The sequence below is a fragment of the Colossoma macropomum genome, unplaced genomic scaffold (genome assembly GCF_904425465.1).
Source record: "Colossoma macropomum unplaced genomic scaffold, Colossoma_macropomum, whole genome shotgun sequence".
NCBI lineage: Eukaryota > Metazoa > Chordata > Actinopteri > Characiformes > Serrasalmidae > Colossoma > Colossoma macropomum.
In genome coordinates this window covers 9,161,669-9,185,568 of record NW_023494791.1, presented here as the reverse complement: position 1 = coordinate 9,185,568, position 23,900 = coordinate 9,161,669, and the positions used below count along the sequence as shown (strand labels likewise).

The following is a 23,900-nucleotide window of genomic DNA, read 5'->3' as shown; positions in this document are numbered from 1 at the left end:
AGGACTTTGACTAGGCCGCTCCAAAGTCTTAATTTTGTTTTTCTTAAGCCATTCAGAGGTGGACTTGCTGGTGTGTTTTGGATCATTGTCCTGCTGCACAACCCAAGTGCACTTCAGCTTGAGGTCATGAACAGATGGCTGGACATTCTCCTTCAGGATTTTTTGGTAGACAGCAGAATTCACTTGTACGCCAGATGTAATGGGACGTATACCTTCCAAAAAGTTTGTCTTTTGTCTCGTCAGTCCACAGAGTATTCTCCCAAAAGTCTTGGGGATCATCAAGATGTTTTCTGGCAAAACTGAGACGAGCCTTTATGTTCTTTTTGCTCAGCAGTGGTTTTCGTCTTGGAACTCTGCCATGCAGGCCATTTTTGCCCAGTCTCTTTCTTATGATGGAGTCATGAACACTGACCTTAACTGAGACAAGTGAGGCCTGCAGTCCTTTGGATGTTGTTGTGGGGTCTTTTGTGACCTCTTGGATGAGTCGTTGCTGCGCTCTTGGGGTAATTTTGGTCGGCCGGCCACTCCTGGGAAGGTTCACCCACTGTTCCATGTTTTCACCATTTGTGGATAATGGCTCTCACTGTGGTTTGCCGGAGTCCCAAAGCTTTAGAAATGGCTTTATAACCTTTTCCAGACTGATAGATCTCAATTACTTTGTTTCTCATTTGTTCCTGAATTTCTTTGGATCACAGCATGATGCCTAGCTTTTGAGGATCTTTTGTTCTACTTCACTTTGTCAGGCAGGTCCTATTTAAGTGATTTCTCGATTGAGAACAGGTGTGGCAGTAATCAGGCCTGGGTGTGGCTAGGAAAATTGAATTCAGCTTTCCAAAGATGTGATAAACCAGAATTAATTTATGTTTTAATGGGGATGGGGCAATCACTTTTTCACACAAGGCCCTGTATATATATATATATATATATATATATATATATATATATATATATATATATATATATATATATAAATATATAAAAAAATAGGCAGGAGGCAGGATACACCCTGGACAGGTCGCCAGTCCTTCACAGGGCAGACAGACAGACACACAACATATTTCAAAGTATCTTGAAGCAAAGAAAACAAAATGGACTCTTAAATCAAGTCAAGCCTCACCTCTCACTTGCAGCCCACACTGTCTTCATCAAGGCACAAACAATCCAAATGTTCCCTCAATTCAGTACCTTAAAAACGTTTTTCCCCTGTGAAAAGTCTGTATTTGTATCTTTTCAAAACCTAATGTTTTAAAACAGAACATTAAAACAAAAAGCCTGGAGGCGAGACGGGGTGTGTGGAGTCAGTACAACTTAGAACATATCATTTCAATGGATTATGGAGTGACAGTTTAGTACCTTTCTTCCTGAAAACCAAATTGAAGCTTTTATTTTACGTATTACTAGAAAACATAGTTATGTTTAGAACAGTTGAAGGTAAAAGAAGAAATGGACGACCACCAACAAGATGGACGGACACTGAGCACTATATAGTCATCTTAAATCCAACTAATTCAATAAAGCTGATTGTCAGCAGCTGATTTAAGAAAATCTAACTTTGTTTCTCCTTATGATTAACCATTTTTAATGATTTTTTATTTTGTTATGGCTCAGCATTCCCTCATTCCCTACTGTGTCAGTATTAAATTTATGGGTGCCATTTCACAATAAGACTACCTTTATAAAGGGTGTATGCATAGTTTTACCTTAAAAAGTATTAATAAACAGTAATAATGCATAAAATGGGCAGCAATGTGCTGTTATGTCTGATAAATATGAATATCTGATGAAGCTGACAGGTTTCATGCTGACTGGTAGAGCAGACAAAGCAAGACAAGTAACCAGCAAGACCTGAGCTTGAACAGTAGATGAATGTGGGCTCACTATTTGGCAAATAACAGATCACTGTGGCTCTTTTTATTTATGTGTTAGAACCCAAACAAAACCTTACAGTCATTGTCAGCAACTGACTTAGAATGAAATAGCCAATCAGAGTAAACATCATTTAAAAGGCCTGTCAGTATCTCTGCCTTTAAACAATACTTTTGCTTGATTAAAATTACGAGCAGCTGCTGCTGTTTAAAAATCCAGAAACTACTCGGTAGAAAGAGTTTAAAAACATATGGCTCAAATAAAATCTTCACAAATAAAATATAAAGCTTGCAGAGCTGTTTCTGAATAAAACTCTGGTCTTTGTTGGTGAGATCCTTCTGCAGCATAGAGATCTTTATCTGTCAGTTTCATATTAGCGTGATTAGATGCTTCAGCAGATTGCTTGCTGAGTTTAGGGTGTTTGCTGTGATCACTCTGCACTGCTTATCTTCACAATCAAACTCGTACAGTGAGCTGGAGCAGACAGCACAGGCACAAATTGCATACAGTGACAGGTGTGAAATATATGATTTAAATGTCTCACATGTATTTAATATTGCTCTGAGATACATAAGTTACACCAGTAAGGGTGACAGAATCAAACTGCACTTTCGCAACTAAGAGGTCATATAAGGTTGAAGATTTTTCTGTTCTACCATTCATGTCTTTGACGAGGGAAGTGTTTCTGATCAGGCCGTTCGTCTTGAGCCCTTAACGGTATGAGCTACTGACTCAAGCCACCGAAGAGTTAACGTAGTGCCAGAAAATGATTAACAGCGACCGGAAGAAGCATAGAACATCCTCAAAATCGTGACAGCTAGCTTCTAATTATCTATTTAGCAGATCCAAATTTGAAAAAACCCGCCTCCTGATTTCTTAGATGCACTGAATTCAGAATGACTACAGTGGATTTCTTTAAACACTGTCTAAGTTTGATTCATTTTGACATCAAGCTATAAAAAAATACTTTTATCAGGCCATTATGGTAGCATTTCTTTCTTTCAAATCTCTCACTTGTAGAGAACATTTGCAGCAGGTTGGTCACCAAGGTATGTTAAAAGTTGCAGAAAAATGCAGGAAAAAAGCCAACCCAGCCTTGTGGCCTAGGCTGTTTAGCTTATGCAAGCCATTCTCTAGCATTACCAGCATCACCACCTAGCTTTTAGCATACTGCCTGTTTGATTCCAAGCACAGAAGTATAACAGTGAGACTGTATCGTACCAAACAGGTTGTTTACAGATGTGACGTCTATGACGGTTGTGGTTCAGACCTCTTCCTCAAGCGGATGAATCTGATGATTGTGAGCACATTGAAAGAGTATTGAAACAGTACTCAGTCAAAACTTGGTGAAGGCTGTGTCTTCAGAGGATGAATTATCTGCTATTGTCATCACATCTTCATCAGTATGTTGTTGATTTTGCATTTGAGGCCTAAACATTGAGCCAGACCTTCTTTCTGAGCCTGTGCCTGAGACATTAATACATAAAGACTCCCACAAAAGTAGACCTAACACCTCTAGCTTTTAAATTATCAATTTCAGGCTTTACACAGTGACTCACAGCAGCATATGCACAGCATATTTTAGTGTTTTTATCACCACCTGACTCAGTAATGCTTCCTCTTTCAACTTTAAGAGAAAATACTTCCATGGTGCAAAATCTTTAAATCTGTAACTATAATGTGATTACAAGAATTTAAACTGTCATGCACTATACTGCTTTCCCAGCTAGCAGGGAACGTAACTTTGGATAATGTTATGTACAAGTTCTAATAATGTTTAAAGAAAATCTTTTAATCTGTTGTTCAAAGAACATTTTAAGGATGTTTAGCATTTCAAATAATGCTCCTATAAGGTTACATGTTAACTACAACATTTTAATAACATTAAAACAACATTTTAACTGCATCATTCAGAGGATGTTTCAAGCATGTTGTCAGGGCAACAGATTATGTTACATGATGATGTTTTTAGGGAACGTTCCCAGAGGAACATTCTGGGAACAAAAAAAAAAAAAATTCCCGCTGAAAACATTAATAGAAAATGTGGGTAATATTCTCAGAATGTTTTTAGAACAAAAACTATGTAGCTGGGTTGTAATATGAAAAAGTAATCACGTTAATGTAACAGGTTACTTTGCTCTCCCAACACTGTTCCTCAGTAATACATTTTTGCCATCTTTTAACCTAATAATTAATAACTAATTTACTACCACAGATGTTCTCACTGCAGGTTTGTTCTAAGTAGTTTGACTCTCTGAGAGATGTTTAACCCTTGGTGGTGTTGATGTGTTAGTTACTCAGTGGTCTGGTGGACCCATCGCATTATTGTTTTTTAAATCAATACAGCCATAACAATTTATGTAAAAGTACCAGATGTTTAAAATATCACAAGTGGCCAGTGTAGGGTTCTCCTTTAGCAGCTGTAGCCAGTCAGCAACCTGTCCATGTTGTCCACCCTCACACACACTAACATATAAAAACACATACACACACGGACACACACACTAACAGCAGGCCATGTAGGCCATGTAGTGAAGGGACACAGCACCTCCACACTTTTATTCCCCACCGGTTCACCCAACACTACATGTGTAATATAAAAGTGTGGGGGGTGAACAGTGTGAAGTCATTGAAAATGTGTTATTTTATATGTTCTTCACAGAAAATGAGCAAAGGACAAATAATCTGAGATTGAAATAATAATAAATTGTGTAATTTTTTTATTTTGGTAAACATTGAAAACGGGTCCCACAGACCCCAACACCACACAAGGGTTAATCATTATCACTTTCCTGGAGTGTCCAGTGGTCAAAGACAGCCCTGTTATCTGTTCTTAAGGATGTAAACAAACATCAAGCCTCATTAACCAAACGCTCCTCCATTCTCTGAGAAACGTCCCGTCTGCAGTTTCAGACAGGAGTGTTCGCTCTTGCTGTCTGAGAGACCGTCTGAGAGAACAGAGAGAGGACAGAGGTAAGCAGGTGGAGAGGGAGCGTGCGGGGGCGGATGTATGTGGGGGGGTCATTAGAGGGTTGAGGTGAGTGTTTAGCAGTGCGTCTGTCTCTCGTTAGAGCCCCTTACGGCTGACCCACGGCCCCCTCACTGCTTTTCTTCCTCTCTCTCTCTCTTTCTCTCGCTCACTCTCTCCCACTGCCTGGGGCTGCACCTCAGGAAAAAGTCCTAATCCCTCAGGGCAATAAAACACAGATGCTGCTCTCTCTCTCTCTCTCTCTCTCTCTCTCTCTTACACACACACACACACACACACACACACACATCTCTCTCTGTCCTTCCTTCTCTCTCTTTCTCTCATCTCACTCTACCTCACTCTCTTTCTTTCCTCCTTTACTCTCCCTCTCCATCTTCTTCTCTCTCCTTTACTGTCTCCCCTCAATCTCTCATTCCTCTCTCTCATTCTTTCTGCTTCTCTTCCCCCTATTCTCTTTTCCTTTCTTTCTCTCTCTTTCTTTCTGTTTCTCTTCCCCTTTTCTCTTTTCCTTTCTTCCTTTCTCTTTGCTTTTTTCTGTTCTTTTCTCTCACTCTACCTCTCTCGTTGTCTCTCCTCTCGCTTTTCATCTCTCTTCACCCTCACTCCTTCTTTTACTTTCTCTTTCTCACTTCCTTTCTCTCCTCTCATTCTCTCTCTCCCCCTCTATCATCCTCCTTCTCTTCCCTAACTCTACCTTACCCATTCTTTTCTCTCTGCGTCTTACTCTCTCTCTCTCTCTCTCTCTCTCTCTCTCTCTCATAAATCTTTCATTCAGACATGCACTTGCACTGTTACACATAAACACAATGGTGTGTCTAGATGTGTGTGTGTGTGTTTGTGTGTGACAGAGAGAGAGAGAGAGAGAGAGAGATAGAATGAGGGCATATGGAGCACAGCTGCTGGTAAAGGCAGGACAAAGGCCTTTGCTGAGGCCCAGTTTGTAGTGCGGCTTTACCTGTTTGTGGAGTCGCTTCATGTATAGCTCTGCTGGATCCTGTGGGCTAGGAGTGCCTCTCTCTCTCTCTCTCTCTCTCTCTCTCTCTCTCTCTCTCTCTCTCTCTCTCTCTCTCTCTTTCTCTCTCTCTGTCTCTCTCTCTCTCTCTGTGAGAGCAAGGTTAGCTTACTATTAAACTTCTCCTGTTGCTTTGTATATAGGCTGAACTGCTACTTTGACTCCAGTTTCTGCTTTCCCTCTGAATGCTGGGAGAGGACGGCTCTGGTGCTTCACAGCGTCTACTTAAACAATAAGCCTCATGTGTTACAGGGATTTTATCATGGCTAAAGCACTATTCAATGTGTTATAATCACATTGCCTTGAGTGACTTAATGCATTTATAAACAAAATACACCAATGTCCAATAAATGATCTATTATTAACAATAATGTCTATTAACAATTCTTTCAACAAGCAGTTTGTTAAAGTCAATGAGTGCGTTTACATGCACTTAATAATCCGACAACTGCAATAAATCAGATTTTGTCAGTAATCTGATCAACGCATTTACATGCACTTGAGTAATCAGATAATGTAAAACTCTGGGTCTGCATGAGTCAGGCAGAGTAATCAGATTTCTGCTTTGCAACCAGCAAATAAACTCACAGAAGAAGACATGACGTAAACATAACGTAAAACTCAAACTTTATGCTGTGGCTTTAAAAAAAAAAAAACATTGCGTCACTTTAACTGAAAATATGAACATACATCATCTAGAAGATGAAGAATATTTAAAGCTCTTATTTCATCAAGCACGTGTTTGGTTTCATTGTCACTCCAAAAGTGTTTCACTGCGTCTAGAGGCAACACCACTTTTTTTTCCGGTCTGTTTTTGCACATGTGCAGACTGAGAAATCTGAAAGAAATCAAAGTAAGAGTTTACATGCACTGCGAAATCTGATTACTGGTCCACTGTAGATGCTTTGTAAATGCTCAGTATATCTTATCTTATATAAGTAACATTCGACTAAATATCTATTAAACGTAACTGAACTTGAAGTTGCATGTGAAAGATTATATTAAATCTGTCCCTAAACCTAAACCTAAACCTAACCCTAACCTCAAGGGAAAACCTACACCTACTCCTAAACCTAACCCTTACGATAATGTTGTTGATAGTCAACTGAACATCACCAGAAAGCTTGTTAATGACTTAATTATCTGTAGATCATCTATATGGGACCATCCAAATAAAGTGTGACCCAAACCTGCAACAGCAAAAAACAGCCACTGAAATACTTATACTATTAAAAAAAATAGGCTTTATATAAAACAATAGGCTAGGTTTTTTGTTTTTTTAACCTGCCTGTTTGCTTGAACTAGACACCTGGCATCTTTTGTTTTTATGGTGCTGTCCCATAGATACACATTATGTTGCAGTGCATGCTGGGAATTGTAGTGCAGCTTATGCTAAAACAGGCAAATATTAATAGAAAATTAAAATAATTTCACAGGCGGAATAGGACTGTGTCACAGGCCTGACTCAGCCCATGGGCCTCGTGTCTGACACATGGGCTCTATAAGATGATATTTGATCTGCAGTCTGTTTGGACATATTCCGAGGAAGAGTGTTGATAGCAGGACTGCATCAGATTCTGAATCTGACTTTGTCCTTAAACAAGCTTTTCATTATGGCAGCTGTGATGGTGGAACAACTAAGCAAACTGAAATTAGACAGAAAATAACAAAATATTATAATAATTTGCAAAAAATGGGCCATGCAATGCTTTACATACTGACTGAAACAAAATGACATTCAGGTCAATCTGGCAAAACTGAAAAGGCTAAGCTGAACCTGATATTGTGACGGTTTATGGCTCTAAACGTAACACAGAGGGTACTACTGTTTTGAGTGGAAGGATTTGCCAACATTAAAGCACATTTGCTGCAACATTCAGGCTTTTTTGCTTTACTTTGTTCTTTATTTTGCAGAATGGTTGTGAATACTCACCCTCATGTGCTATTGCAAATCACATCACAGCTGCAATGATCTATAATCACAGCCATTATGTTCTTCGCGATAATGCACAACATCGAGTGTTATCTTGCATTTTTACAGCGGCTTTAAACATGGCTCAGCCAATCCGATTTCAGAAGTGGATCTGTCCTGTTTTATCATGTTGAACGAGTAGCTTCAGAACAGTAAACAAGTGGTCTCTCTTTGGCAAGGACACACACACACACACACACAGGGTTTAACAGCCTCCCTTCTTCTAAAAGGTCACAAGGCTCTGGGGTCAGAGGTCATGCTACTTAATGTTCCTCTAAAGAAGGCAGACAGAAGGAGGAGGGGTCTCGCTCGCGCTTTGCTTCTCCCTCACATGCACACACACATTCATTCAAAAGTCTGCCATCACTTCCGATCATACTGATTCTTTTTTTCATTTTATGTACAAGTACTTATATAATGTGGACCTAAATATTATAAAATAGACACCAAAATGTGTCTATTTAGATTATTATTTATTTTTTTATTTTATTTATTTATTTTATGCATTTATTATTTATTTAAAAATCAATACATTTAATATACACAGAAATACAGAATACATTAAACACATGTATTATTGTAGTATTTCTATATTTTTATAGAATTTATTTAATTTATAGAATTTACTCTACAACTACGGCAAACACTCCTCCCAGCCAAAACAGCCATTAAGTACAAGATATTCATTTTCAGGAGATATTTCTGAGGAACATATGAGGAAGGAAATGTTAAAGGAAAATAAGTGGAGTTTTCAAAACTGGAGTTCAAAAATTGATCAAAAACACTGAGAAAGGGGAGCTCCCAACAAGTGTGCAACACCTGGACAAACAAAGAAGCTGCTGGTGTTCTCAGAACAATGGACTGACCAACCCAGAGTCCAGACCTCAACATCACTGAATGTGTTTGGGCTTATTTGGATCACAAGAAGCAGAAAATGGAACCAACTTCTAAGACTGAACTTTAGAGGTGTGGAAAAAACATCCCTGCAGATTTGAAGAACTGAAAGCAAGTCTCCTGAAAAGAATGGAAGCTGTAATAAAGGCAAAGAGTGGACACACTAAATACTGAATAATGTGATATTATAAGTGGTTGTTGAGGTTCCCGTGTAATTTCTGTTAAATGCATGTTTTCTATATGTTTTAATGCTTGTTTTAAACAAATGGAGGGTGGTCTCTGACTTTCCCAGAGCACTGCATAAAGAAACATTTAGATTTTATATATATTATATATATTAAACTTACAGCTTTCTCAGTAAGTAATGATTCATCTACAGCTCTGTAGATTATCATATGACATTACAGTTATTTATAGCTTCCTGCAACCAAGTTCACAGCACTGATTCCATACTTTTGAATGGTTGTGTACACACACACACATACACACACACCAAACATGTGACATCCACATGCACTGATACACACATACTCAACCATGCATGCCTGTCCTCTTTTTTAAAGCTGAGTGCTGCTGCTGCTCCTCTTGGCCCACGTCCGCCCTGGATCGGCCCTCTGCTGGCCCACAGCTTTACGAGGCTGTTTCAGGCAGTGACCCAGTGCCAGGCCAGATGCAGTGAAGACCCGTGCCAGCCCTCCAGCCCCGCTGCCTCACAGTCCAACTACTTCCAAGATTGTAAAATTGTGTTTGTTCTCACAGCAGAGACACACATACATTTGCTTTCTCTCATCCTGTTTTTTTTACTGAAGAACTGATTAAAAATCAGCAACACATGTAGGAATCAGCGCAGCTACTTACGTGACATGAGTAACGTGAGTTCCATTCCCTTCACTTGTGGCATATATGTGCATGTGAGTGGCACAATACCACATAAGAACCCCTTTTGTTTCCCTAAAGAACCTTTTAATGTTAAAGAACCATCACTGTCAATGACATGTGAGAGTGTGAAGAACACATATTCTACATTTTTCTTCTGTTTGTATTTCATTTGTCCACTTTTAATGTTTGTGTTTGTTTATGTACCAAAAGCAATCATAATTCTTCAAACATCCTTCGTTTATTTTTACATAAATGATTACATGTTCACTTTCCAGCCTCTCTTTTTCCCTTTTGGCTCACTTTGTAAGTGATTCAACTTTCTGCAGTTGAATAAAGATAAAACAGAGACTATTTTATTTGGGAATAGCAATGAGAGGCGCAGACTAGCTGCCTATCTGGATTCAAGAGCCCTAAAATCTAAAGAACTAGTACGTAACCTTGGTGTACTAATGGACTCTGATCTTAGTTTTAGCAGTTGTGTTAAAGCAGTTATTAAATCAGTATTCTATCACCTTAAGAACATCAACAAGATCAGAGATTGTCTGACTAAAGCAGACCTGGAGAAACTCATCCACAGCTTTATTTCTAACAGGATTGATCACTGTAATGGTCTCCTAACTGGACTCCCAAAAAAACAATCAAACAGCTTCAGCTGATTCAGAATCCTTACACTGGCTACCAGTCTGTTACAGAATAGACTTTAAGAAACTATTACTGGTCTATAAATCACTCAATGGTGCAGGACCAGCATATTTATTTCATATGTTGCAGCGATATGAGCCGAGCAGAACTCTCACATCATCAGGAACTGGTCAGTTAGTACTGCCGACGGTGATGACTAAACATGGAGAAGCAGCGTTTGGCTACTATGCTGCTCTTAAATGGACCCATTGTGAGCATTAGAAGAGCCCCGACTCTGGACACATTTAAACGCAGACTCAAAACGTTCCAATTTGCGCAGCTTTCAGCTCAGTTTAAACACTGTTAGCATTTCTAGCTCCTTTTCCTCTATAATGGCACTTTTTGTCATCCTAATCTAATTTTTAATTTGATTATTTAACTATCCAAATTTCTAGTTTAATTTTTAATTTAATTTTTAAATCTATTGTTTTAATCATGTTTTTAATTTCTATTCTCGTTCACTTTTTTTAACTATTTTCTGACGCTTCATTTGTAAAGCACTGAATGACAGTAATGTATGAAAGGTGCTATATAAATAAACTTGCCTTGCCTTTATATTTAAACACTGTTTTTGTTACTGTGCCTTTAAGACTGATATCTGTAAATGATATCTGTTCTGATTAGCTGTGCCTCATTCAAAAAGCAGTCCAGGCTGAAACACTCCTTATGACTTCAGTGTAAATGGGCGGTGCTAAATAATGAATAATTGAATGTATGTTTGTGACATCACAAATACAATGAATTGACAATAGGCTGTGTTTGCAGCTATGTTTCCTTATTTAGACTGTATGGAGGGGAGTGAATGGCATGTTTAGAAATGTTTACATAGTACATCTTTAAAAAAAAAAAAAAGCGGGGAAAATGATAACAATTTTCTGTGCTAATGGCCCTTTAGAGAACCTCCGCAAAATGTAGTGTGTATGTGCATTATGTCTATATATTACATTTTTTCCTAGAATTGTACATCCATGTATTTAGGACCTGTTTAAAATGTATATAAAACAGTTTCCATGGAAAAAACGACCACCACAGCATCGTAAAGCCATAAGACTTTTATATTTTCATACAAAAATATTGCTTTCATCAACAGTGTCATTATATACATCATTATTAAAGCCAAAGCTTATGTACGTGTTGACTTCGGTTTCATTTCATTGCTTTCTCTGAAAGCAGAGAATCATTCAGTCCTTCACCTGTCAAGTAAAAGCTTCACATTTCCTTGGGAAATTCATAGACTGAGAAATTCACCTTGTTCACTGTGTTACAAGGGGTCATGGACACAGCGGGCACAAGCTTGGATCTCCACTGAAAATAAGACCAAATGGACACAACACACACTGACACTGATTATCACATTTGGTCAACGAAAATCCATTTGCAGGATAATACATTTCGGCTTCGTCTCCATGTTTTACAGTAACTTTCATATATTTCATAGTTGCTCTACAGAACCACCAAAAGTCCTGAATCCTAAGTTGTACCATTTCTTTGTACCATACAAACAAACCCCTTAAACGATTTGGAATCAAAGTGGAAGTTCTATTTTAAAGTTCAGCACAAGAACAAAGACCCTGTTAGACTTGAAAAAAAAGTGCTGAAGACCTAAGAGAAGAAGGGAGGGGAGTACAAGAGAGAGGACGTGCAGATATGGGCTGTACCAGACACACCTGAGATGTGCAGACCGAACCTGATGGGTCATAAAAAAGAAAGGATGTCTTTCTTGACAGGTTCTTGATGTGTGTTTGACCATGATTGAGAAGGTGCAACACTAGGGCTGCACAATACGGACAAAAATGCCACGTTGCAATTTTATTTCTACACATAACCCTGGCAATATTCTTTGCAATACATTAAAGTTTGTGTTTTTTAAAGAAGTAGTTCACACGTTGTGGGAATTCTGGTGTAGTTGGTTAGCCAAGACATGTTTAGCTCCACTGCAAAGGAATAGAAGCAAATTTCCAACAACAAACATCTTGGCTGACTGTCTATATGTGCTTAAATTGTTTAAATTTGGTCAGATAATTGTTACACGTGACACGATTACATTTAAAAATGTTTGTTGATTAACTTCATTTTGGGCATCCAGGTCTAAAATAAACATGTCACACAACTAATTGGGAATCCGGTGGCGTCAACCAGTCCTGACTGCTAGCCTAGCCACTGATCCTCAGGCCCTGGCTGTCAATTCTATTGTTATTCGGCACAAAATGGACACCAGACGGCACATTTTAACCCTTTTAGTCGCAAACAAGAAGCCAAGCTGAGGTAAGGCGTCTAGAGAGCCAGGTAGCTACCTTGCTAATTTTAGCTTTTAGCTTGCCGTCTTCCATTCTTTCATTTGAGTGACCCATTCTCTCCATTATAATGAAAATAACTGACACAATTACACAGTTCCAATAAGATATTTGGCCTCCCAGCAATAACGTTATCCATCTAGCTTCCTTCAGCAATTGCCAGCTAGTGGAAAAAACCTTTCAGCCCCCACCTCCAAAAATCCGCCCTAAAGCAGTTGTATTATTTCAGAAGTTCCCCCAACCTTCAAGTTCCATCACCAGAACGGGGGGTTTCCTACTATTTAAACTGGGAAATCTCGCTCTAGAGACTACTGCACCACTGTGTCCCTTTAATTCATCAACATACCCACAGAATACTCTTAGCAGGGTAAGCCTTCTGTGGTATCAATATTTGAAAGGTACCTAAACAGACATGCAGGTAGAAGTCCAGCCTGAACATTTAGCCCATTTGAAACATTCATGTCCACGTTCAGAACCTCAGAAGAGGAGGTTAAGCTTCAGACAGAAGATACTGATATTGCACTCTGGCGGGGCCTCAATGTGGTCAGCTTCCTCTTAGATCGTTCAGAGGAACGTATGGAGGAAGGAGCGTGAGGATGAGTTGACCACACCTTCCTCAACTCAGTCCCATGAGAGACGATCAGAGGGATGGACAGCGGTCCGGGACCAACCTCTTCATCTCTCTCTCTTTTTTTCTCTCTCCCTCAGCTGCCCAGTTTGATGTATGTTAGCTTGCCTTTAGCCGACGTCATGCTGGACGAGCCCGTCTTGAAGAGCGCAAGCTGGTGTCCTGCAAAAAAGAAGCAGAACAAGAGACGAACTGTCAGAGAGAAGCGTCCACTGCCTGAGAACATTCCTTACAAATGAGACATCAGAGGAAAGAGAAAGACTACAGTGTGGGAGGAAGACGTACGAGTTGAGACACAAGGGAAAGATGTGGAGGGGTCGACAGAGGATGACGATAGGGAAAATGCAAAAAACAGAAAATTGAAAGCAAAGAAGAGCATATTAACTCCTTAAACTCTGGACTTGTTATTCAGTTACTGATACTTAAATCATATAGTGCTGTAATTACACTGTTAGAAATAAAGGTGCTGTGTAGGTACATCTGTGTTGTAGGTACAACACTGGTTTTAAGGTCCAATTGTGAACCTTAAATAAGTTTTTTCCAGGTGAAAAGTACATATTTGTACCTTTTCATAACCGAATGTTTTAAAACAGAACAATAAAATAAAAAGCCTGGAGACGAGACGGGGTGTGTGGAGTCAATACAACTTAATTTCAATGGATTATGGTACAATTGGTACAATTATGTTCCCTGGCTGAAGGTACTGAGATGTACCCCTGAGTGTACCACCCCAGTGACCGTTTACTACCTTTTTTCTGAGAGTGTGCTATGAATTATTCAGTCATTATTATAATAATAAAAACAATTTTACAGTGAACACAAAATATTTCACAAAGTAGACAAAAAAACAACAATGTTGATGAAGCAACATTGCAGAAAATTAAGCAATGAGCCATGAAGCCGAACATTACAGTGATTTGGACACTTTTTACACACTTTATTTATGTACATGTTCATTTGACTAGGGGTCGGCAATATGACCATATTTATTGCTACTGTGATACGTTACAATCTACTTTTCTAAGCATAGTGTGGATATCGTCAGTATTGTCAGGCCTGTTTAAATGGATCTATTTCAGTGCTATATCTGAAATATTCAATAACGTTTTTGTATTTGTGATCATATTTTGAAAATGTATCACTACTGCTTCTTTTTTCTTTGTTACAACTTGTCATACCTGAGAAAAACAAAATACTGTGGTACGTATCGTATATTGACAAAATGTCTCGAAGCATTGTGATTTTATATTTGCGCAAAATAACACCCACTCCTGCATTTGACTCACCTGAATCATGTAAACTAAACGCACCATTTTTTCATGTAGTTCCGAGAAACAGGAGAGAAAATATGAACCTGCTGGCCAGTTCTTACATTTAAAAAAGTCAGGTTAAAAAAAAAGAGAGATGAGAAATGAGGAGGAAGAGAGTGTGTCAGAAGAAGAAGAGAGAGACGGGAAAAGAGAGAGAGAGAGAAAGAGGGGGAGGGTAGAGGAAGAATGCAGGACCGGTCTGTTCAAGGCTGTTTCAATAAAGATTAGTGATCGGCGTGCTGATGTGCTGCTTTCAGGCCGTGCTTTAATGAAGTGGCTGTGCGCTGCTGAGAGGGGGAGAAGAGGAGGAGCGCAGCGGAGGGAGGAAGGGAGGAAGCGACTGATGAAAGACGAGCGCGGAGGGAAGGCGGGAATGACGGCCGCAGCGCTGTTTGATCAGGAGGCCGTCTGTCAGCACACAGCCTTTACTGAACACGCTGAACACCGAACCATTTTATAATATCTGAACTACAGACGCTTCCCGCACAGAAATGAACGCTCACAATTCAGCTGGGCTTCTTACCTGTCCAGGTGCTCTGATTGGTCAGGACAAAAGCTCTGCACTGAGCGTGGCTCTCACAGACCCCGATGGCCTCACGGACGTCATAGACAGACAGCATGCATCCGTCGTGCTGATATGATGGCCAGCAGCGGTAGTTCTCTCCAGGAATCGAGGCGTCCACCACCCGTTTATATTCTGCTGGAAAAAAAAGAAACAAAGCATGTTAGATGAGGGGAAATATAGCAGTATGGGAAGATAACTGCTGGAAAAAATGATTGAAATCGGACAGATGTTCAGATTAAGATTAAGTTTGATGTTGTACGTTTCAAAATGTGATGTTCACATGCCAGTCCATATACGGAAACTAAAGCCTTGGGTACACTACACAACTTAAAATCTTAACAGATTATAAAAGACTGGGCATCTCACATTACCAGTTTTTTTTTTTTTGGACGACTGAAATATTAGATCACACACTACTCAACTTTTAAGCTGTGGCTGAAGCAAACATAATTCTAAACTCTTGTGAACTCTCGCAAACTCTCGCTTATTTCTCCCATTACTTGGAGGTCCAAATAAACAAACGGAGCGGCTCTGCGGATGCAGTAAAAAAGCAGCAGGCATATGTGTGTAAGTGAGGCTCATGGATTTGAAAATGTAATAAGCTGCAAAAAACTGTTTTTGTGATGTCGCTGAAAACAATTCATTTGCATATATTCACATATTCAGCCTACAGCAGTTTAGCCCTGCTCACGTCCATCTATTCACGCTGAAGTTAAAGGAGTGACGCACAATACAGGACAGCCTGTACATGTATCAGTCTTAAAGGCACAGTAACAGAAATCAGTTTCATCAAGGCATAAAATACTTTCATGTAAAAATGAACTATGACTGTTTTTGGTACATAAACACACACAAATGTCTTAAGTGAACATCAGATGAAAAATAAAATATATGAAAAATGTAGGGTATGGGCCCTTTAAGTATTGTATACAGTTATAATGAGCACTACGGGTGTAACACATATTTTCAGGTTTAATATGATTTTAATATGTGTTATCATGTTAAAAGTGTCTTCATTCTACAGAGATCTAATTCTAAACTACACAGTCTGGTTTGGCTCAGATACATATAAGATTTCAAACAGAATTTTTTCACCGCCTGCCGTGCCTGCACTCTAACACAATAATCTATCATAACCTCTAGAATTTAGCGGGTTGGAACAGGAAAAAAGGCCAATCATTTGCATGTGGATAAGCATAAGTCCTGCCCCCTCCCACCCATTTTACCCTGATAGGATGCACTCAGATGCCTACTTTTGATAATTAACAGTGGTTTCTATGAAAGACAGTAAATGAGAGACCCTAAAAAGAGACCGAAACTGTCTGAATTTTTTTGATACTGTATTGAAATTATTACAGTCAATACCAAAGTTCAGTCCATTAATTTTTTAAATACCACTTTGGTCTAAAGGAGCAGCGGAACACATGAGACTTTACAACACACAAAAGAAGAAAGTATTCCTGTATACAGAAAATCTTGTGTGCGCAGATCAATGCGTGGTTGCTACAGCACAGGACAAGCTCTCTCATTGTGTGAACTCGTTAGGAGTGTCTACAGACTGCTGTTGGTCTGTGCTGGACACAGAGACATTGTAAACGCCACTCATCGTGACCCCCGCCACAATGCGTCACCAGGCAACCACAGCTCGAGAACAGAAGAAAAGAAGATAAAGAGAGAGGAGGAGAAAGAGGCAGATAAAGAGATGTGAGGATGAGGAGCCTATAGAAAAATAAACTAACCACCCTCTCAATGCCGCCCACAGCGCTCTCTCCATCTGTTACCTCCCTCCTTCCCTGCTAACTCCCTCCATCTCTGCTAACTCCCTCAAAATGTTACCTGGTATTTATCCTGGCTATATCAGTACCTCAATAAATCCATTTGTCAACAGTCTTTTCTCTTACTGGATCTACTTTTTTTCAATACTGTCATCGCATTTAATTTTATCTGTAAAGAACATGTCTAGCCAAAACTTTAGACTGGGTTTACAGTGAGACTTTCATGCAACTTTGATTGCTTGAAACTTACAGCAACTAAACTGCACTTGAGTTGCATAATGTAAAGTGTCCTGCAACTCACTTGAAACGGAGTTGCAACAAATGCAAGCATTTCAACTTTATGGAACAAGTTTAATGAAACAGCCAATCAGGCCAACAGCACATCACATGAGCATGTCAAATGACATACTTTCTAACCATTGATTTCACTGGATCAGTATAAAACAGGAGACGTTTTACTGGGTGGATAAACAGAGACTGCACCCTCCCTACCAGTCTCAAGGGTGACACCTTTTCATCAGTTTCCTGAGCCATGACAACCAACGTATTTTCTCAAAGGTAAAGTAACAAGCTGTGTTAACCAGCCAGCTAATGCTAAAAGCTGTTTAACGGCTGCCTGTGCCATAGCTAGATAAATCTGCTCCTAGCTTGACACCTACTTTTACACTGAGCACAGACCCATTTGGGATCCAAAGGGTGAAAATTATTACAGACGAGGAGAGCGAGATGAGCTCCTCGATTAACTTCTTGTGCTTCTGGGGCAGGCTGACTGAAACATCAGGTAGGCTATAACTGTAATGGCTACTTAAACAGTACAAATAAAAAAAAAAATTAAATGTATAGTAAAAAACACTAGACAGAGAAGCTTTGTGTAACTGTCATGTTGCACTGCAATTATATTGTGGGCAACTCACAACATGCAACTAGTTGCATGAAAGTTTGACTGTGTAAATCGAGCCTTAGGCACGTTTAACACATACTTCTTCATCTTGCTTTTCATTTCTGTACAGTGAAATAAGCTATAAAAATGACACCAGAAATAAATATGTGAAAACAAAAAGGCTACAAAAAGGCAATTATCAAATGAAATAGCAGTTAAACATTTTGTGCTAAATACATATTTTCCAATAGAACTAAAACTGGGTAAACAGATGCAACATCTTTTAGAAAGTGTCTAAGCAAAGCAAAGTAACTGATTTGACTATTTCAGTGTAGGCCTGTTGGTCTGTTCCACACCATAAGCTCTGTATGATCAATGCAGTCACGTTGATGCATTGCTCATGTCGTGCACAGATAGTATGTGTGAAACATGCCCCAGCATAATGCAGAATGCTGTTCTGAATGTGTGTATGTCCAACCAGAAACTTTTACAGCGCATCCAACAATAAACACAGCATGGAGCTTTTTTATACAGTGATAGGAAACATGGCAGCATAAGATTAAAGATTGGGGTCGAATTAGCATTAGCAACAAAAATCATTTATTTGAACCCAATCTTCCTGAAGTCTCATCTCTCACTTCCAAGAGAAGGAATTTGTCTTCAGCCTGCTGCCGATGATGAATACACTGTGGGTCAACAGTCGCATTTGTCAAAGCAATAAAGTGGAGAAAGATTAGGCAGTGGTCTTAAGGATAATCGTTTGCTGTTCTCTTCTTGACCAGAGGAAAATATTCAGTGTATTCTGAAACATAAACCAAGAAAGAAAATCAAACAAGGATGGATGGTGGAGAAACAGGCCTCTGTAACTCGGCCAACACTCACATCAAACTGGCCATGCGGGCCAACTCTTAATGGCTGGATGCTGCACTAAATCATTGTTTTTTTTTTTCTAAAATAATGGAGAGGCTGTATGTTTCTTGTCATGGTGGTTCTATGTTTTCCACAGTGATCTTATTTATGCTGAGATACACAAAAGTGACCTGATATTAAAACTTTGTTTACGCAGAACTCCACTGTAATACACAGTTCACTGGAAAACCTCAATAAAGCTATGTCCACTCTAGACCACTCTACCTACATTCTACTAGAAGCTAAGAATGGCTTTACATGGTGAAACTTTCATGCAACTTGCGTGAAAGTTGCATGCAGTATAATTGTAATGAAGTTTGACAGATACACAAAGCAATTCAAAAACAATGAAAGTTGCACGCAACACATTTGAATAAACTGCTAGAGAGTCAAATTAGCAGCTCATATTTCTGATACACTGTATCGTTCCTAAAGTCACACACTAGGTGTTATGTACATATTTTTATTTTTGTTTTTAAATTGTAAATATATTTACTTATTTATATGGACTTCATATACTTTTTCCAGTTGTCATTTAGGTTAATTTTTCAATATCTATATTTCTACAATGAATCCAGGTATGCAGATCACCGTAACAGCAGGTTAAGAAAGAATAAACCATTTAAACAGCTGTTAGCATCAGCTGGCTAGTTAAGCCAGCTAGTTTCAGAAAGATTAGCTTTGAGAAACTCACATTCGTTTGTAGTCATGGCTCAGAGAACTGGCAGAATGAAAAACTATCAACCTTCCAGTAAACCATCTTCTGATTTATGTTCTTGTCCATTAATTCAGTGAAATAAATAGTTTGAAACTATGTCATTTGGTATAATCATGTGACACATCAGCATTTTGGCCATTTCATGAAACTTGTTCCACGAGGTTGCAACTTTTGTGGCTAAGTTTCAAATGAGTTGCACGACACTTTACATTACGCAACTCAAGTGCAACTGAGTTTCACATACATTTCAAGCAACTACAGTTGCATGAATTTTCTATATCCACAATCTCCACACAACACTGACGCATTTTACATGTTCCACATTCATTCTGGTTGCAAACCTAACGCTGCAGTTTCCTTATTAAGAGCACAAACTGTGGTTTAGATCTTCAGGCCACTGTGGAATTTAATGCTCTTCTGATCTCAGAACTGATCTTATCCATGCAAGACTCATTACACTGAACACAGCCTGAACGCTGGTCTACCACAGCGCAGCCATAAGTCATGTTTGTGACTGACACATTTACAGTGTACGATCTATTTTCTGCAATATACTTTGTCCAACTAAATGGTGGTGGAACAAACTCCGCTGGCTGTCTGAACAGCAGACTCACTCACGGTCTTCAAATGCCGACTGAAGACACATCTCTTTTTACAGCACTTAAGTGAGCACTAATATAAGTACTTATTGAAATGCATTGTATTGCACAATGTCTACTTCTGTTTCTTTTTCTATATGTATCAACACAGGATTTTTGTTTCTACAAATATTTGAGCTCAAGAGTAGCTTTTACTCTAACCCAGGAGTAAAATAAAGCTCTGCTGATCGCTTATAACACAGTTTTAGCAATAATGGTCGCTGGAGTTAAAGTAGCCTCTAACTGCTAATTCACCAAAAGCAAAGAGAAAGATTGAAGGAAAACACTGATAATTTGGACATGAATGGACTTATTTGCGTTTATAAGCACTCAGCTGGTTTCCTAATACGCTAATCTGGAAAGGGAAACTGTCAAACTCTAAAAAGTCATGAAGCTGAAGTCAGATTCTCATTTGCCAGCTTCTCGTTCGAATTGTCCCGTTCTACCTTAAGTGGCGCAGCATTCTGGCGCCTCAGGCACCATTTAAGGTGGAATGGGAAAATTCAAACAAAGCTGGCGAATGAAAAGCGACTTCAGCCTCATAAAAAGTCGAACGTTGAGAGACATTTCACAAGAAACTGTTCCACTTTTGAGGATAAGTTTCCTGCTGGAGATGTGAGAAAAGAGGCCATAGCTGAGCTAAAGCTTAAAGCAGAGTCTGGGTTTTCGATTTTCTAGCCTGTATTAGTACATTAGCACATACTGAGACATATTTACAGCCATGATGGTAAAGTGGACATAAAATGCTGTGGCTCCCAAGGTGGTTTTTTTTTTGTTCAAAGGAAAAAATGGTTGCCGTCCCCTGGTCTAACCTATTCGTATTAGTAAATATTTGTATAGGTTCTCTGAGTAGACAATAAAGCACTTTTGTAAGTCACTCTGGATAAGAGCGTCTGCTAAATGCTGTAAATGACAATGTGAATAAATGGTATTTCGAATGTGGGCCGTTTATGAAAATGAACCCTCATTTTGTGTGTATCAGAGAAAAGAAGAGAGCACTTCTGTGTTTGTAAGTGGAAGAGGAGAAAATTAAATTTTGATTTGAATCTGATGAAAAGTTACTGTTGTGTGTTCAGCCTAGTTTAGTGGGAAGGAAAATATGCTGTTTGGTATGTTTTGACTTTGAAAAAAATGGAAAAATGTCACAAATGTAAACTGAAACCTGTTAAAAACAAAATGTGAATTGAATGTAAATGTAATTCACTGCGTAGATATGTGAATTATATGTGAATTATATGTGATTATGTAATTATAATGTATAGCTATATAAGGATCCTTATATAGCTATACATTATAAGCTATATACTATATTATACTACATTATAAGCACGTATTTACTGTGAATCGTATAAAGCAAACTGACAGTAACTGTAGAAATGAAATACAGGACTGTGTTCAGTTGATTCTGTGCTGAGGCTGTGTGTGTGATCAGTGTGTGTATATGCGGGCTGGGTTTAACTCGGGCGTGTAGAACGAAGTGCCGTCTCCAGACTAGTCTATCAGTTCAGCTTCACAACACTGTGACAAGAGGCCTGATGAGAGGAGAACTTCTTCAAAGCCTCCACATCCCCTATAACTAAAAACCCCCCAACTGCTCAACCATGAATCACTCAGCCTCTCTCTCTGCCTCTCTCTCTCTCTTTTTTTGTCTGTCTGCCTCTTTCTCCATCTCGTTCTTTCTTTTTCACTTTTAATATTGCTCTCTCTCTTTCTTTTTCTCTTTCTGCCTCTGTCTCTCTATTTCTCACTCTCTCTTTTTATCTCTTTCTCTGTCTATCTTTCTGTTTCTCTTTCTTTTTGTCTCACTGCCTCTCTGTTTATCTCTATCTTTCTTTCTTTCTGTCTCTCTCTCTCTCTCTTTTTATGTCTGTCTGCCTCTTTCTCCATCTCGTTCTTTCTTTTTCACTTTTATATTGCTCTCTCTCTTTTCTCTTTGCTCTGTCCTCTATTTCTCACTCTCTCTTTTTATCTCTTTCTCTGTCTATCTTTCTGTTTCTCTTTCTTTTTGTCTCACTGCCTCTCTGTTTATCTCTATCTTTCTTTCTTTCTGTCTCTCTCTCTCTCTCTTTTTATGTCTCCTTCTGTGTCTCTCTCTCTCTACCTTTCACTCTATCTCTATCTCTCTCTCCAGAGGCCGTGGTTTGGCTGGTTGATTTACTAGTGGTCTCAGCCTGTTCTCTTAAAGAGAGGGATGGTTTCTGAATGGGGGTCTCAGGTCCCTCTGTCTGTGCTGAATTTAGTGCGTGGAGTGTGTCTCGGTGGTGTTATGGACGAGGGGGCGGGACATACACCCCCTCATGTGGCTCTGAATACGAGGGAAGAGTCAGTCAGCAGTAAATAATGCAGACTATTAGATGCTTTATGGGCCTAATGAACGCTTTACGGAGCTCTCGCTTTCGCTAAATGGCCGAGTTATATGCAGGAGGGATGGCAGGGAGGAGAGAGAGGAGACACACTGCCCTGTCTGGGTCTATGAACAGCACAAACACTGACACTGAGCAGTTTTTTTACGAGAGCCATGTCACTTTACAAGACCTTTTAACAAAGAACTATCAGCAGAAAAGAAACACTCACTAATCCTACTGTACACACACAGCACCTGCCAAAAGTTCAGACCCCTACTCAAAGAAGGGCTTTCCTTATTTCTACAATTTTAAACACATTACAGTTACAGTGAAAACATCAAAACTATGAAATAACATGAAAAATTATTTCAATTTTTAAATTCCCTTCACCTTGATGCAGCTTTACACACTCTTTTTCTCTCAAGCGGGAGACACTTGGGACCCTTTACACAAAATTGGTTTGGAAGGTCAAACATAAAAGATCAACTACACTATTTCTGTTTGTCTTGGATGTAAATTTTATAAGCATTCAGATCAAAATGTCTTTAAAAAGTCCATTTCAAAACCATACTTTTCTCCTTTTTAGAAATAAAGAGTTGTTGATGTACTAGATCAGGGGTGCACAACTCCAGGACCGGAATTATGCACCCCTGTACTAGATGAACACTATCAAAGTGTAAAATCTACCATTCCTTCCACATAATGTAATATGTAAACCAAACAGCCAATTCTGAATTACTGTTTTTGTGATGTCACATAAGTTTCCTGCCGGAGATGTGAGAAAAGAGGCTATAGCTGAGATAAAGCTTAAAGCAGAGCGAAGTAAGCCTGGGTTTTTTGTTTATTTGATAATTTTTAGCCCATACAAGGACATTGTGTGGAACTGCGGAACTGAGCCAGGCTTAATTTTGCTGATACAGTCCATTCAAATATGCTAGGATCAGCCTTTGGATCGGATCCACAGTTCTCTCATGAGCGCTGTGCAGTGTAGTCTGCTGAAGACGTCCTCCAGTGCTAATGATACTGACATTACTGATACTGCAGCATTAGCGCTGTGTTCTGCCTACTTCAGACGCAACATCTTCAAAGATAAACAAAGTCACCTTGGCATCTAATCAGCAGTGGAAAAAGCTTCTCTCATTTTATCAAAACAGACATCAATGGAACAAATACATACATATTAAAAAACTATATGAATGAGAATGAGACTACAGTTGTGGACTCACAGCAATAGCAAGCAAGCTAATACAAATGGTTACAAGCGTCAAACAAGGGAAATGTGTTAATGGCATCAAACGCTGTGCCATCAATAGTTTACTGCACTACTTTGTAGCTGCTCTGTGTCAGATGAAGACGTACGACTTGAAAGAGTTAAAAAGCCTGGCTGTTGAGATTCTTTCTTAACGCACTCATCAGTCAACAAGTATCTGTGCTTCTGCTTTACACAGCCAATGGAGTGAGGAGAGGCGACAGAGAGAGAAAGAGAGCGAAAGAGTGGAGCAAGAGCTCTAGACTGTGAAGGAGAAAGAGGGAGAACAAGAGCAG

General features: G+C 39.2%; 1 protein-coding gene across 2 annotated transcripts in view; it reads right to left on the bottom strand.

Moving 5' to 3' along the window:
- Positions 1-11,330: 11,330 nt before the first annotated feature.
- Positions 11,331-23,900, bottom strand: part of pkdcca (protein kinase domain containing, cytoplasmic a) — a 43,924-nt gene continuing 31,354 nt past the window's right edge. Inside the window, exons 6-7 of one of the 2 annotated variants that reach the window (XM_036573795.1) lie at positions 15,049-15,225; positions 11,331-13,377 (exon numbers count right to left, since the gene is read on the bottom strand). In XM_036573795.1, coding sequence (XP_036429688.1) covers positions 13,292-13,377; positions 15,049-15,225 — 263 coding nt within the window. In that variant the 3' untranslated portion in view covers positions 11,331-13,291. The remainder of the gene's footprint in view (positions 13,378-15,048; positions 15,226-23,900) is intronic. The other variant, XM_036573796.1, reaches the window with a different exon arrangement.